General features: G+C 35.2%; 1 protein-coding gene and 1 long non-coding RNA gene across 2 annotated transcripts; one reads left to right on the forward strand and one right to left on the reverse strand.

Moving 5' to 3' along the window:
• Window positions 1-2,602: 2,602 nt before the first annotated feature.
• On the reverse strand, window positions 2,603-15,540 carry prkag3b (protein kinase, AMP-activated, gamma 3b non-catalytic subunit). The gene is made up of 12 exons (XM_016287316.1): window positions 15,500-15,540; window positions 14,347-14,459; window positions 14,157-14,238; window positions 12,648-12,706; window positions 12,304-12,349; window positions 6,602-6,656; window positions 6,388-6,514; window positions 3,976-4,141; window positions 3,834-3,871; window positions 3,578-3,724; window positions 3,296-3,464; window positions 2,603-2,913 (listed from the first exon to the last, which is right to left on the reverse strand). The coding sequence occupies exons 1-11, from the start codon at window positions 15,531-15,533 to the stop codon at window positions 3,348-3,350; spliced, it is 984 nt and encodes a 327-aa protein (XP_016142802.1). The 5' UTR covers window positions 15,534-15,540; the 3' UTR covers window positions 2,603-2,913; window positions 3,296-3,347.
• LOC107596561 (uncharacterized) lies at window positions 9,022-9,781 on the forward strand. The gene is made up of 3 exons (XR_001610381.1): window positions 9,022-9,058; window positions 9,524-9,555; window positions 9,764-9,781. It is a non-coding gene; the product is annotated as an uncharacterized lncRNA (long non-coding RNA).
• Window positions 15,541-16,513: the final 973 nt, after the last annotated feature.

Genomic DNA, 16,513 nt, shown 5'->3' on the forward strand with positions numbered 1-16,513 from the left:
CAAGGTCTCTAACATCCACCAGCTCCGTGATGTCGTCATGGAGGAGTGGTAGAGGACTCCAGTGGCAACCTGTGAAACTCTGATGAACTCTATGCCCAAGAGGGTTAAGGCAGAGCTGGGAAATAATGGTGGCCACACAAAATATTGACACTTTGGGTCCAATTTGGACATTTTCACTTAGGGGTGTACTCACTTTTGTGGCCAGCAGTTTAGACATTAATGGCTGTGTTGAATTATTTTGAGGGGACAGCTAATTTACACTGTTATACAAGCTGTACACTCACTGCTTTAGATTGTAGCAAAGTGTCATTTCTTCAGTGTTGTCACATGAAAAGATATAATAAAATATTTACAAAAATGCGAGGGGTGTACTCACTTCTGTGAGATACTGTAAAAAAAAACATGTTGTTTTGGATAAAAGCATCTGCTAAATTACTATTTATTAGATATCAACCATTTATGCAATCTGTGCTATTCAGAGAACCAATAAACAAGTAAAACAGCTTTCTGAAGAAAAACTGTTCCCAGGAGAGCTTACCCATGTGGCGCAGTGCTGTCTTTATCTCGGTCCATTCTTGCAGGAGAAATTCATTCAAGAGAAAATATCCTGTGACTGTAACTCACTCCATCAAGCAGATAGTGAGTGTACTTCCTCCCCAAATGTCTGTTTAACTTTCTGTTGCCGAACGATTGCATTACAAACAAGGGTGGAAGACTGTGGGATGTGTGTTTTTAGTTAACTCAATAGAGGCCATAAATAACATTTAAAATTGCAAAATTAAATGATTATCAATAACACCTAACACTCCACTGCCAAAAATACAGATAAGAATCTTGTGTTGTATTGTTTAATATTGCAACTTTATAGTCCTGCAGTAAATAATAAATTTAAAGTTGGATAGAATTGTGCACAGAGTCTGTCGTTTTTAAGCGTGCACTCAAACATTCCCCCTTATTAGAATGAAAGTATGACTGAGGCCATAAAACGACATTTGACACATGGCATTCGAGCTTCTCCATCTAACTGATTTCAGTTACATTTGTTTTGTAATTAAATTATGTAACTCTGTTACATGTAACCAGTTACTCCCCAACACTGCCTATGATTGCTGTTAGTTCATGTTAACTTTTGCCTTGGGTAATGTTAACTTGTGCAGGCTTATCATAAAGTGTTTAGTTTAATTTTATTTGAACAAGTTTTTTACATTGAACTTGTTCACAGTGTCTTAAGATATTAGTCATTGACATACAGTAATTTTGTGGATTAAGTGCATCAAAACATTAGTCAGTGTTTGAGATATTTAACGTCAAAGGTTCTAGCTACATACTGAAATAAATGTAAGTGTTCAAACTGGTCTGAAGCGCAAATGATGCAAATTAGGTTGTTAAACTCCTACTTAGAAAGTACTTAGCATGACACTGTTTGCTAACAGTGAAAAGCAGGATGTACAAGGATACACCTCTGGTAAATATATGCACCAACAACTCAAACATTGAACTCTGTATTTGCCATCGCCAGGCTGAATTATTTATTTTGTTGTAGTGAAGCATTGTAAAAATTTAATTTTACAAATAAGAAACATTGGTGTCTCATATTTTAGAGCAGTCAATGCAATTTGGGAAAGAAATCGATTAAATCTGTATGTTTGTGAAAATATTCAGATGTAATCCCCTTTGTAATCATTAACATTTTCAGAAGTAACTAATTTATTTACACATTTTTTTCTCAGTAACTGTAACTGATTTCAGTTACATTTGTTTTGTAATTAAATTATGTAACTCTGTTACATGTAACCAGTTACTCCCCAACACTGCCTATGATTGCTGTTAGTTCATGTTAACTTTTGCCTTGGGTAATGTTAACTTGTGCAGGCTTATCATAAAGTGTTTAGTTTAATTTTATTTGAACATGTTTTTTACATTGAACTTGTTCACAGTGTCTTAAGATATTAGTCATTGACATACAGTAATTTTGTGGATTAAGTGCATCAAAACATTAGTCAGTGTTTGAGATATTTAACGTCAAAGGTTCTAGCTACATACTGAAATAAATGTAAGTGTTCAAACTGGTCTGAAGCGCAAATGATGCAAATTAGGTTGTTAAACTCCTACTTAGAAAGTACTTAGCATGACACTGTTTGCTAACAGTGAAAAGCAGGATGTACAAGGATACACCTCTGGTAAATATATGCACCAACAACTCAAACATTGAACTCTGTATTTGCCATCGCCAGGCTGAATTATTTATTTTGTTGTAGTGAAGCATTGTAAAAATTTTATTTTACAAATAATATTTAAAAAATGCTTATTATATTTATAGAAGACTTTGATGTAATTCAGAACCATAGTTTGATGCTTATAATATTGTAAGTTTTATTCTGTAAAGCAGTTTTTCACCCAGACTTTTTCTTTACCAAAATAATAACACAGTACAATCATTGAATTAAACATGTTGTATGTGGTAGGAAAAAAAGAACATTTGTGCAATATAACATTGTAAATCTACTGTGAGTATGAAAAATCTGTAGTAACACTTCAGTGAATTGTATGACTAAATAAATAACATGATTATTGGTTTATTTACAATGAAAGGATCAGGGGTCAAGAAGTATTATAACAAAAATTTTATTAAAAAAGGAGAGTTTTGCCTGTAGGGTTAGCATTATTACATACTATGTGACAAAATATCTGTAGTTTTATCTGACATAGAACTATCACAATTCAAATGACTATGTGCTAATTCTTTAATAAATTATACAAATATACAAGTTAAATTGCAAAGTAAGTTTAGACATGTTTAAAGTGATACATAAAATCCCAAAGTGCCAGCAACATTAAAAATATGTACACATTCTGTCTTCAAACGTTCTGTCATCTTCATGGTTGGCTCATGGTTTGCTTTAGGACAAAATTCTGGAAAACAAAATTATGTAAGAAAAAAAGCATCATTCCTTTAATCTTATTTAACAAATGTTCCTGGACTCGCAGTAACCATATTTTTGGTCACAATTATAGAAACATTAGAGTAAACATTATAATGTACTTTCCGTTCGATGACACTACAGATAGACTCAGAAAAAAAATTCCCAAGCTGTCACTAGGGCGGTACCCCTTCAAAAGGTACTAATATTAGTACCATTAATATGCACCCTTAATGGTACATAAAAGGTTGTGAAAAAAGGTTGACCGCTTGTGTACCTTTTTTTTCCTGAGATGTTTGCAGAAATGGAGGGATGGTTTATCCGAGAGATAAAAAAGAGAAAAACAGCATCTCTGCTGACAGCAGTCTGCCTACCTGGTGTGATGTGACATGAGGGTGATTGTGGAGAGGGAGCCCTCCACTGGTGTTAAGAGAAAAGTGCTTCAACACCTGCAGGAGTCAAGACCAGTGCCTGAAGCAAATCAGAGAGCGAGACGATTCCCATCACCACATCCTCTGTGTCCACCAGTACTAGACGGTGAACCTGACAGAAACAGCATAAGGACCTATGGTCAGAGTGGACGGTGTTTTGCAAATGAAAACAAGCCATCAATTCTTGAAGGCTATAATATAGAAACTAACTATTTGTTCTACTACCTCAGCCTCAGCGATCCGATCAATGATGGTTTCGAGGGTCTCGTGAGGGTAACACTTCAGCACCCCCTCAATGCAACACCAGCGGCTCTGAATGACCTCCTGCATCGTCATGTTCAGGTTGTTGTAGCTTTTCTGTGCAGCCAAATTCTGTTCATGTAAATTCAGATGATACCAACTTTAAGCTTTGCTTGGTACATATGAAATCATTTGCTGTAACATAATCATGCAAAAAAGGTGAGGATGTGGGTCTACATACAATGACATCAAATCTGGAGTAAAGTGCTACCACTTTTCCTAAAGAGAAAGAAAAATGTCAGAAACCACATAGAAGACCTTCAGAAGTTGAAGATATGTGTTAAGAAAGCAGAAAAACAAAAGCAAACAGCTGTACACAGTACCTTGCTCATTGACGACGGGCAGGGCTGAGACCCGTCGCTCTACAAATATTGATAAAGCATCATAAACGGTTTCTGTCTCCCTGATAGTTGCAATGCTCTTGAATGTTCCTATTTTCACTTCTTCAATCCGCTTCTGTAAGAATCGTGGCTTTGGGATCATCGAGCCCTGAGAATCATAAAGCAATGATCCTCATCATTCAGGACAGAGCTATGGGGACAGTCAACATAAGCATTTCATGGCAACAATCTCACAGCAAATCATACATGTTTTGTCAAATTGATGTCTAATTAATTTCAAATCATACAATCTCATTTGTATGCTTTCATACAATCTGTTTATGCCCACTGATATTTTGGTTTGAGATGGGGTTCAGGTTGACCCTCATGCCTCATGTTTTTTTTAAAAATTCATACTTTTCCGTATGAATAATGAGGTATGAATGATGTGGCTCGCCACTTTGTGAAATAGCTACGTTTTTCATGAGATCGAGTTGAATGTGCACTTAGTTATGCTTTGCTAGCCAATATGACAGTTGTTTTAAAAGTAAAAGTGAATATGCAGCATTACACAAATTGCAGACAGCCATTAACTTAAGCTAATAACAAAGTCATCTCATGTCATCTTAATACACTGCTCAAAAAATGAAAGGGACACTTTGAAAACACATCAGATCTCAATGGGGAAAAATATCATGCTGGATATCTATACTGATATGGACTGGGTAATGTGCTAGGAATGAAAGGATGCCACATCGTTTGATGGAAATGAAAATGATCAACCTACAGAGGGCTGAATTCAAAGACAAAAAAGTGAAAAAATGATGCAGCAGGCTAGTCTATTTTGCTTCAATTTCATTGCAGCAACTCAAAATGGTACTCAGTAGTTTGTATGGCCCCCACATGCTTGTATGCATGCCTGACAACATTGGGGCATGCTCCTAATGAGACGACCGATGGTGTCCTGGGGTATTTCCGCCCAGATCTGGACCAGGGCATCACTGAGCTCCTGGACAATCTGAGGTGCAACCTGGCTGCATCAGATGGACCGAAACATAAAGTCCCAGAGGTGTTCTATTGGATTTAGGTCAGGCGAGCGTGGGGACATTCAATGGTATCAATATGCATACTCTCACCACACGAGGCCAGGCATTGTCGTGCACCAGGAGGAGCTCAAGACCCTCTGCACCAGCGTAGGGTATGACAATGGGTCCAAAGATTTCATCCCGATACCTGACCCACCACCAAACCGGTCGTACTGAATGATGTTACAGACAGCATAACGTTCTCCACGGCTTCTCCAGACCCTTTCATGTCTGTCACATGTGCTCAGGGTGAACCTGCTCTCATCTGTGATAAGCACAGGGCACTAGTGGTGGACCTGCCAATTCTGGTGTTCAATGGCAAATGCCAGTCTGTTTCTGATTGTTTGGTCAGAGACATTCACACCAGTGGCTTGCTGGAGGTCATTTTGTAGGGCTCTGGCAGTGCTCATCCTGTTCCTCCTTGCAAAAAGGAGCAGATACCGGTCCTGCTGATGGGACCTTCTACGGCCCTGTCCAGCTCTCCCAGCGTAACTGCCTGTCTCCTGGAAACTCCTCCATTCTCTTGAGACACTGCAAACCTTCTGGCAATGGCACGTATTGATGTCCCATCCTGGAGGAGTTGGACTGCCTGTGCAACCTCTCTGTAGCGTCCAGGTATCGCCTCGTGCTACCAGTAGTGACACTGACCCTAGCCAAATGCAAAACTAGTGAAAAACAGTAAGAAAAGATGAGTAGGAAAAAAAATTTCAGTGGCCTCCCCCTGTAAAACCATTCCTGTTTTGGGGGTTGTCTCATTGTTGCCCATCTAGTGCACCTGTTGTTAATTTAATTAACACTAAAGCTGCTGAAACTGATTAACAACCCCCTCTGCTACTTAACTGACCAGATCAATATCCCAGGAGTTTAATTGACTTGATGCTATACTCTGATTAAAAAGTGTTCCTTTAATTTTTTTGAGCAGTGTATATCAGCTCCAATGAGGCAACCACCTCAATGTAGAATAAAGATGCAGATACATTACCAAAATCTTATGGCGAAAAAGGTCTATTGTCAATAGTGTAATGATGCCGAAGTCAATCAGAAATCTTTCTCCCTCATGCAAAATTCCCAGTCAAGTGGATTCCTATTAATTATATATATATATTTGTGCACTTTTCCTGATAGGACAGGGGAGATCTGACAGAAAGCAAGTGGGAAAGAGAGGGGAACCGGATCGGGAAAGGTCCACGAGGCGGGATTCGAACTCAGGACACCCGAAGCGCACAAAGTTATCAGCGCCGACAATAGTTTAACTTTTTTAATGAGTTAAAATAACTGAGTGCACTGTTATTGAATGGTGACATCAAAAGTACAACATAAAACCTCTTACAAAGATGTGTAAGAACTTGAGGATGCGTTTATGGGTGAGTATGTGGAGGACGTTCCCTGATTCTGGATCTATGACGGGTAGCCGGTGAATCTTGTTCTTCAGTAAGGAATAAATGGCTTCGAAGAGGCTGCCAACAGGAAACACAACTCTCTGTCACTGGAAAGATAAAAGAAAAAGAAAGGACAACCAACGTGCTGTGAAGGTCCTGCTTTACCTGGAGTCAGGTGTGATGCTGATCAGGGAGTTGAGAGAATACTGTAGATAGGCCTCTGAAAGAGGGAACAAATACAACTACTACTTTAAAACATTACCATGTGTGTGGAATTACATATATACAGAGGCGGACAAAGTACTCAACTCTATTACTTGAGTGAAAGTACAGATACTGCTGGTCAAATATTACTCCATTACAAGTAAAAGTTGTAAAGACAGATGTTTACTTAAGTAAAAGTACAGAAGTACTTGCTTTTAAAAGTACTTATGTACCAAAAGTAAATTTCCTTTTTTATGTCAATGCACTGTTTTATTGTTGTACGAAATACTTGCAATACTTCTGATGCAACTTAGAATACAATACACCTACTAGCTTGTAGTATCTTTGGAATAAAGAGCTTTTAGAATGTTAAAAACCTATGGGGGGGAAATTAACACCCCTACCCACCCCCACAAAGTTATTACTTTGTTAATACCGTGTTATTACTGTGTTATTTCTGTTATTCCTGTGTTATTCCTGTTATTACCGTGTTATTACTGCGTTATTAGTGTTTTTCCTGTTTTTACCGTGTTATTACTGTGTTATAACCGTGTTAATACTGCGTTATTACTGTGTTATTACCGTGTTATTACTGTGTTTAACCTGTTATTACTGTGTTATTACCGTGTTATTACTGTGTTATTACCGTGTTATTACAGTTATTACAGTGTTATTACCGTGTTATTACTGTGTTATTATCGTGTTATTCCTGCGTTATTACGTGTTATTACTGTGTTATTACCGTTTATTACTGTGTTATTACGTGTTATTACTGTGTTATTACCGTGTTATAACTGTGTTTTTCCCGTTATTACTGTGTTATTTCTGTTATTACCGTGTTATTACCGTGGTATTACTGCGTTATTACTGTGTTTTTCCTGTTATTACAGTGTTATTACTGTGTTATTACGTGTTATTCCTGCGTTATTACTGTGTTATTACCGTGTTATTACCATGCTATTATCGTGTTATTACTGGGTTATTACCATGTTATTACTGTGTTATTACCATGTTATTACTGTGTTATTATCATGTTATTACTGTGTTATTACCGTGTTATTACTGTGTTATTATCATGTTATTACCATGTTACTATTGTGTTATTACCCTGTTATTACTGTGTTTTCCTGTTATTACTGTGTTATTACCGCATTATTACTGTGTTATTACCGTGTTATTACTGTGTTTAACCTGTTATTACTGTGTTATTACCGTGTTATTACTGTGTTTAACTAGCAAAATCAGACAATATTGTGTCTAATATATACCACAATATTAACTTCTTATTATTGAATTGTTGTAAATAAATATCACGTTTGCAACTGGGCAGTGTTCAAAAAATTCTGGGAAATCACTTCATGTAGCCCCAAGACTGATTACTTATAAACTGTCTGAGTCACATTTTAGAGAAGAAAAAAATCACCGACTGACTTTCAAAGCTGCTACATAGTAACGACTTTCTACTTCGAGGACCTTGATAGAAATGTAGTGGAGGGAAAAGTATTTTGTTTTATTGTGTTATTACTGTGTTATTCCTGTGTTAATCCTGTGTTATTCCTGTGTTATTGCTGAGTTATTACTGTGTTATTAATGTGTTATTCCTGTGTTATTACTGAGCTATTCCTGTAATTACAGTGTTATTACTGTGTTATTTCTGTTATTACCGTGTTATTACTGCGTTATTCCTGAATTATTTCTGTTATTACCGTGTTATTACTGTGATTCCTTTGTTATTACGGGGTTACTTTGTTATTACCATGTTATTACTGTATTATTTCTGTTATTACTGTGTTATTACCATGTTATTACTGTGTTATTAATCTTATTACTGCATTATTACTGTGTTTTTCCTGTTATTACTGTATTATTTCTGTTATTACAGTGTTATTACTGTTATTCCTTTGTTATTACGGTATTATTACTTTGTTAATACCGTGTTATTACTGTGTTATTTCTGTTATTCCTGTGTTATTCCTGTTATTACCGTGTTATTACTGCGTTATTAGAGTTTTTCCTGTTTTTACCGTGTTATTACTGTGTTATAACCGTGTTAATACTGCGTTATTACTGTGTTATTACCGTGTTATTACTGTGTTTAACCTGTTATTACTGTGTTATTACCGTGTTATTACTGTGTTATTACCGTGTTATTACAGTTATTACAGTGTTATTACTGTGTTATTATCGTGTTATTCCTGCGTTATTACGTGTTATTACTGTGTTATTACCGTTTATTACTGTGTTATTACCGTGTTATTACCATTATTACCGTGTTAATACTGTGGTTTTCCTGTTACTACCGCGTTATTACTGTGTTATTACGTGTTATTACTGTGTTATTACCGTGTTATAACTGTGTTTTTCCCGTTATTACTGTGTTATTTCTGTTATTACCGTGTTATTACTGTGTTATTACGTGTTATTCCTGTTATTACAGTGTTATTACTGTGTTATTACGTGTTATTCCTGCGTTATTACTGTGTTATTACCGTGTTATTACCATGCTATTATCGTGTTATTACTGGGTTATTACCATGTTATTACTGTGTTATTACCATGTTATTACTGTGTTATTACTGTGTTATTACCGTGTTATTACTGTGTTATTATCATGTTATTACCATGTTACTATTGTGTTATTACCCTGTTATTACTGTGTTTTCCTGTTATTACTGTGTTATTACCGCATTATTACTGTGTTATTACCGTGTTATTACTGTGTTATTATCATGTTATTCCTGCGTTATTACTGTTATTACGTGTTATTACTGTGTTATTACCGTTATTACCGTGTTATTACTGTTTTTCCTGTTACTACCGCGTTATTACTGTGTTATTAGTGTATTATTACGTGTTATAACAGTGTTTTTCCTGTTATTACAGTGTTATTACTGTGTTATTACTGTGTTATTATCGTGTTATTCCTGCGTTATTACTGTTATTACTGTGTTATTACGTTTATTACTGTGTTATTACCGTGTTATTACCGTTATTACCGTGTTATTACTGTGTTTTTCCTGTTACTACCGCGTTATTACTGTGTTATTACGTGTTATTACTGTATTATTACCGTGTTATAACTGTGTTTTTCCTGTTATTACTGTGTTATTACAGTTATTACAGTGTTATTACTGTGTTATTACCGTGTTATTCCTGCGTTATTACTGTTATTACTGTGTTATTACGTTTATTACTGTGTTATTACGTGTTATTACCGTTTTATAACTGTTTTTTCCTGTTATTACTGTGTTATTTCTGTTATTACCGTGTTATTACCGTGGTATTACTGCGTTATTACTGTGTTTTTCTTGTTATTACAGTGTTATTACTGTTATTACGTGTTATTACCGCATTATTACTGTGTTATTACCGTGTTATTACCGTGGTATTACTGCGTTATTACTGTGTTTTTCTTGTTATTACAGTGTTATTACTGTTATTACGTGTTATTACTGTGTTATTATTGTGTTATTCCTGCGTTATTACTGTTATTACGTGTTATTACTGTGTTATTATTGTGTTATTCCTGCGTTATTACTGTTATTACGTGTTATTACTGTGTTATTATTGTGTTATTCCTGCGTTATTACTGTTATTACGTGTTATTACTGTGTTATTATTGTGTTATTCCTGCGTTATTACTGTTATTACGTGTTATTACTGTGTTATTATTGTGTTATTCCTGCGTTATTACTGTTATTACGTGTTATTACTGTGTTATTATTGTGTTATTCCTGCGTTATTACTGTTATTACGTGTTATTACTGTGTTATTACCATGTTATTACTGTTTTGACCATATTATTACTGTGTTATTACTGTTTATTACTGTGTTATTACCATGTTATTACTGTGTTATAACTGTGTTATTACCATGTTATTACTGTTTTGACCATATTATTACTGTGTTATTACTGTTATTATTGTGTTATAACTGTGTTTTTCCTGTTATTACTGTGTTATTACCGCGTTATTACTGTGTTATTACCGTGTTATTACCATGTTATTATTGTGTTATTACCACGTTATTACTGTTTTCCTGTTATTACCGTGTTATTACCATGTTATTACCGCGTTATTACTGTGTTTTCCTGTTACTACCGCGCTATTACTGTGTTATTACCACATTTTTCCTGTTAATACTGTGTAATTCCTTTGTTATTATATTACCATGTTATTACTGTGTTATTACCGCATTATTCCTGCGTTATTACGTGTTATTACTGTGTTATTACCATGTTATTATTGTGTTATTACCATGTTATTATTGTGTTATTACCACGTTATTCCTGTTATTACCGTGTTATTACCATGTTATTACCGTGTTATGACTGCATTTTTACTGTGTTTTCCTGTTACTACCGCGCTATTACTGTGTTATTACCACATTTTTCCTGTTAATACTGTGTAATTCCTTTGTTATTACACTGTTTTTACTTTGTTTCTCCTGTGTTATTTCTGTTATTACTGCGTTATTAAAGTGTTATTCCTGTGCAGAGGTGGACAAAGTACTCAACTCTATTACTTCAGTGAAAGTACAGATACTGCTGGTCAAATATTACTCCATTACAAGTAAAAGTTGTAAAGACAGATGTTTACTTAAGTAAAAGTACAGAAGTACTTGCTTATAAAAGTACTTAAGTACCAAAAGTAAATTTCCTTTTTTATGTCAATGCACTGTTTTATTGTTGTACGTAATACTTGCAATACTTCTGATGCAACTTAGAATACATTACACCTACTAGCTTGTAGTATCTTTGGAATAAAGAGCTTTTAGAATGTTAAAAACCTATGGGGGAAAAAATTAACACCCCCACAAAAGCAGGATGGTAGTGATCTCACACAGCTCTGACAGTGTGTGCGCACACATCTATGTGTAGCCATTTGTCCACATTTGATCAGAGTGGACAGTGAAATACTGTAAATACAGAGTGATAAGGAAGAAAAAAAAATCAAACCTGCTTTAAAACCCAGCAACACAGCTGTAGCTGTACAGCTTTACAACAGCAACACTGCTTTAACAAAAAAACAAAACAGCAAGACCTATTTGACATTAAACTTTTTTTTTTAAAGTGCTGTCTAATCGCTCTCGTGGTACTTTGATGTCACACACAGAACAGTCTATGCAGTGCTGCTTCAAGTCCAACACCTATTGTGTTTTATTAGGAGATGCACAACAGTTCTTCTGTGGCTTTATAGGTAATATTTTCACGTACACAATTTAGCAAAATCAGACAATATTGTGTCTAATACATACCACAATATTAACTTCTTATTATTGAATTGTTGTAAATAAATATCACGTTTGCAACTGGGCAGTGTTCAAAAAATGCTGAGAAATCACTTCATGTAGCCCCAAGACTGATTACTTATAAACTGTCTGAAAAAAAAGTGTCACGTTTTAGAGAAGAAAAAAAATCACTCACTGACTTTCAAAGCTGCTACATAGTAACGAGGGTACTTCAGTGGACCTTGATAGAAATGTAGTGGAGTGAAAAGTACAATATTTGTCTTTCAAATGTAGTGAAGTTAAAGACATAAGTTCCCAAAAAAAAATACTCAAGTATAGATACTCAAAAAGTGTACTTAAGTACAATACTCAAGTAAATGTACTTCGTTACTGTCCGCCTCTGCATATATATCCTCAAAACTATACACAATCACCTCTCCATGTTTCAATCTTGTGTTCCTCCAGCTCATAGATCTGAACCTAAAACAGAGAATGTACATGATCTTTGTTTACATCTGATAATTTAATCAAATATACAGTATGACAGCAATATTGTGAACATTTATTTCAATTTAAAATAGCTGTATTCTATTCTGATCTATTTTAATTTATTCCTGTGATCGCAAAGCTGAATTTTCAGCATTGTTACTCTAGTCTTCAGTGTCACATGATCCTTCAGAAATCATTCTAATATGATGATTTGCTGCTCAAGAAACATTTCCTATTATTATCAATGTTATAAAACAGGTGAAAACCATGATACATTTTTCAGGATTACCATGGGAGATCTGTAGTAACGATGGAGAATGTTGATAAAGTCTGTAATGGTGAGCATCCCTGCAAAAACAGAACACTTCAAATTGAATTCAACTTTAAATTTAGATTCAGCAATTAATTCATACAATCTGATCTGAAACGGACTTGACAGTACTGCATGTAAATAAAGTTACTTTAAATTTAGATTCAGCAATTAATTCATACAATCTGATCTGAAACGGACTTGACAGTACTGCATGTAAATAAAGTTACGAAGCATTATAGCTTGAAATTAAAGTATCAAGTGGCCTACATTAGCATAAACATACTACCTCTCACTATGCACTGAAACAGGAACGCACTCCTGCGCCCGAGCTTCCTTTCAGTAGGAGGATATGCTTTCTCATTAGAATGGCTATTATTACTCCCAGAGAAGGTTCAGGGGATTAGAGCTCTACCCTGCCATTTCCCACCAGATACCACGGCCCAGAAGCCACACTAAACTTAGAAACTGGCACTGATGGAGGGGACGGGTGTCTGTAACAGTCCCAGACACTGAGACTGCTACAAATCAAAGCTGTGTCAGCGGACACACGTACAGTATGTATACATGGTACGTCCTCACTTGTATGTTACCGTTCAAAGGTTTGGGGTCAGTAACATCTTTAAATGTTTTTTAAAGAGGTCTCATGTTCACCAAGGCTGCATTTATCTGATCACAAATACAGTAAAAAAATATTACAATTTGAAATAACTATTTTCTTTTAATACATATTTTAATAATTATTTTTTTCCTGTGATGGCAAGAAAAGCTGAATTGTCAGCAGTCATTACTCCAGTCTTCACTGTTACATGCTCCATTGCTCCTTCAGAAATCAGTTGAATATGCTGATTTGCTGATCAATAAACATTTCTCATAATCCATGCTGAACAGTTGTGATGCTTAATTTTCATGGAAAAGTTCTTTACTGACAATTTGATCATCCTTGGTGAATAAAAGTATTCATTGAAAATCTTTTTTTTTCCTTTTTATCTTACTGACCCCAAACTTTTGGGCTGAAAACTCTTTTGCTATTTTGTGGAAACGGTGATATACACACACACACACACACACACACACACACATATATACATATAGGATTCCTTGATGAATAGAAAGCAGCAAAACATCAGTCGAGAGCAGTTTATGTGGTATTTATAAATAACTTAAAAAAAACAGATTCCAAAAATCCCTCTGGGAGCAGAAATTTTTATCTCAAATGTAATACATTACGTTTTTACATTAAGTTTCAAACATTAAATACATGTTTTTTTTTCTAACCCGTATCAAAACTCAAAATGGATGGCACACTTGGTTATGGCTTGCATGTGCTAAGCGTTTTAGCATATGTGAATCATGCTTGCATTTCCTAATATGGGTTTATGGGTGAAGATGTTGTAGTGACATTATAAGATTTCAGTAATCTGATGCAGGCTCACAGCTGAGCAACCACACTTCAACAGACTCAGCAGATCCCCAACGTTTGCTTACCTACAAAACATTGCAGCTTGTTATCCCATAAAGGTGCCGCTCTGACCCCGTTTGCAACCAGTGCAAAGAATGCTTTTTTCACCTGTACACATCACTCATATATTTCAGTGTTTGTACTGAACCTCTTAAATAAGGATATTTTTAATTTAAGTCAGTCTACTAAAACACTGTAGTAAGCACATAAGCACACCTGCAGTGTTGTGTCAAAGATGACCAGTTTGGAGCTCGTTGGAATGGCATCGTAGCAGCAGTGACTCATGAAGAACTTGGCATACACGTCTGAGTCAGGGTCCTGGAGAGGCTCTTGAGAGGGACACAGAGAGGGAGACCCCTGCTGCAGGTTGGTCAGTCTGCAGCTATGCTACACTCATATAATCGTATGTACCTACTGGTCAAACATCACAACTGCAGTCCAACTCAACCTTTTTGCAGTTTCATTTATTTTTTCATCAAATTAAATCACACTTATTATGGCACAAAAAAGGTAAAACAGGTCTAAAAGTCCCTGGTAAGTTCTCTCTCGTGCTACACTCATATAATCGTATGTACCTACTGGTCAAACATCACAACTGCAGTCCAACTCAACCTTTTTGCAGTTTCATTTATTTTTTCATCAAATTAATCACACTTATTATGGCACAAAAAAGGTAAAACAGGTCTAAAAGTCCCTGGTAAGTTCTCTCTCTCTCTCTACTGAACACTAATGAAGCAACCTAATTTGTGAGAAAAGAAATGGTAAAAGAAATTCCTTACACTTGGGGCCTCTTCTCAGAAGTCATCATAGTTGGGAAAATTTCTATTGTAGTGAACAGGAACTACAATGAATATATTTTTTTGTTTTCCCATTTGCTCCAACATCGACGGAAATATACATATTTATATATACACAAATAAATGAAATTGCTAGATTTATGATGTTAATAACTGTGGAAATGCATCATTACGACCTCTGAAAATGGTCTAAATGTGTAAATTTTATATTTCTGATATAGCAAGATCATTTTAAGAGAAGTACAGATTATTTTACCCACAAAACTCCTTTCACTTTTTTTTAGCTTCCTGTCACTAAAAACAATTATTTATTAATCACCTTTAATAATCAATCTAATAATTAATGGAAATTATAAACAAAGTCTTACAGTATTTTATAGTTTCAGAAATTTTGCATTAGATACACAAGTCTACAACATTTAAAAATGATTATCAAATTAACAAAACAATAAATATACAATTAAATAATTTAGCACTTGAAAGCAGAATTTCAGATACTACAGCTAAGAAATGTTCATGTTCATGTTTACATTAAGAAATGCACAGGGTGTACAAAAGATACTGATAGATACCTGTCCTCTTCATGGTCAGCCCCTCATCCTCCATAAAGGGGAACTACAAACAGAGCAGAGAATAAATGGTCTTTTACTAAAAGGTAATACACTCAAAAAAGCAGTCAAAAGAAGTAATGAAGACATAGCATCATCTTATAGCGTACCTGTTCAAAAATATAAAGAGAAACTTTAAGCAACAGGTTGCTGAGTATTTGTTCACCCAGATATTTTTTTGTTTTGGTAACTGCCTCAAACCTAACTAACTGAACAGTTACTGATTATACAGCAGTTGTGTTTGTTCCAGCAGTAGTTATGCTGATTTTTCAGTGACTCTTTCTGCATGTTACACCATTGCGCCAGTAGATGGCGACAAGTGTCTTTAAAAGTGAGTCATTGAATCACTCATTTAATCGATTAGTTCAAAAACTTTGATTCATTCAGGAGTACCATTCTGCTGTGGCTTCACTTGAAACTTTGTTTATTGGAAGAGGAACAAAAAGATAAAGTAACTCGAAATATTACCTACAATCATGCTGTTGGTCTGAATTATTATTGCTTAATTGTAGCACTGTCCTTCATTTTCTATCTAGAACTCAAATCCCGCCACAGAACCCTGTAGACTAGAGACAGGTACATTATTTTTTACAGTATGACTAGAGAGATACATTTTGTTACATATAACATTCCTCACATACTAACCACAAATGATTAGAGAGATATAATTGAACCCAAATTAATTAATGTACAGACTCAATACAGTTGCTCAGATTCTGTATATTATTTACACTGAACCAAAGCCTAAAACCTTAGCTTCCCTAAAATGTGAACACTAGTCGTTTGCTACCTTGCAATCACTGGCATTTCAGGAAATGCACATCTAGTTAATTATTATTAGAAATAATTACGTTTTCGGCTACATATCTCTACCTCACAATGAACTTGATTTCCACAGAGGCCTTGTCTCCATGCACTGTTCAGATCTCCAAAAATAACCTCAAACATAAACACAATGTACAAAGCAACCAGAATAAC

Source organism: Sinocyclocheilus grahami, unplaced genomic scaffold (assembly GCF_001515645.1).
Source record: "Sinocyclocheilus grahami isolate Dianchi unplaced genomic scaffold, SAMN03320097.WGS_v1.1 scaffold220.1, whole genome shotgun sequence".
Lineage (NCBI taxonomy): Eukaryota > Metazoa > Chordata > Actinopteri > Cypriniformes > Cyprinidae > Sinocyclocheilus > Sinocyclocheilus grahami.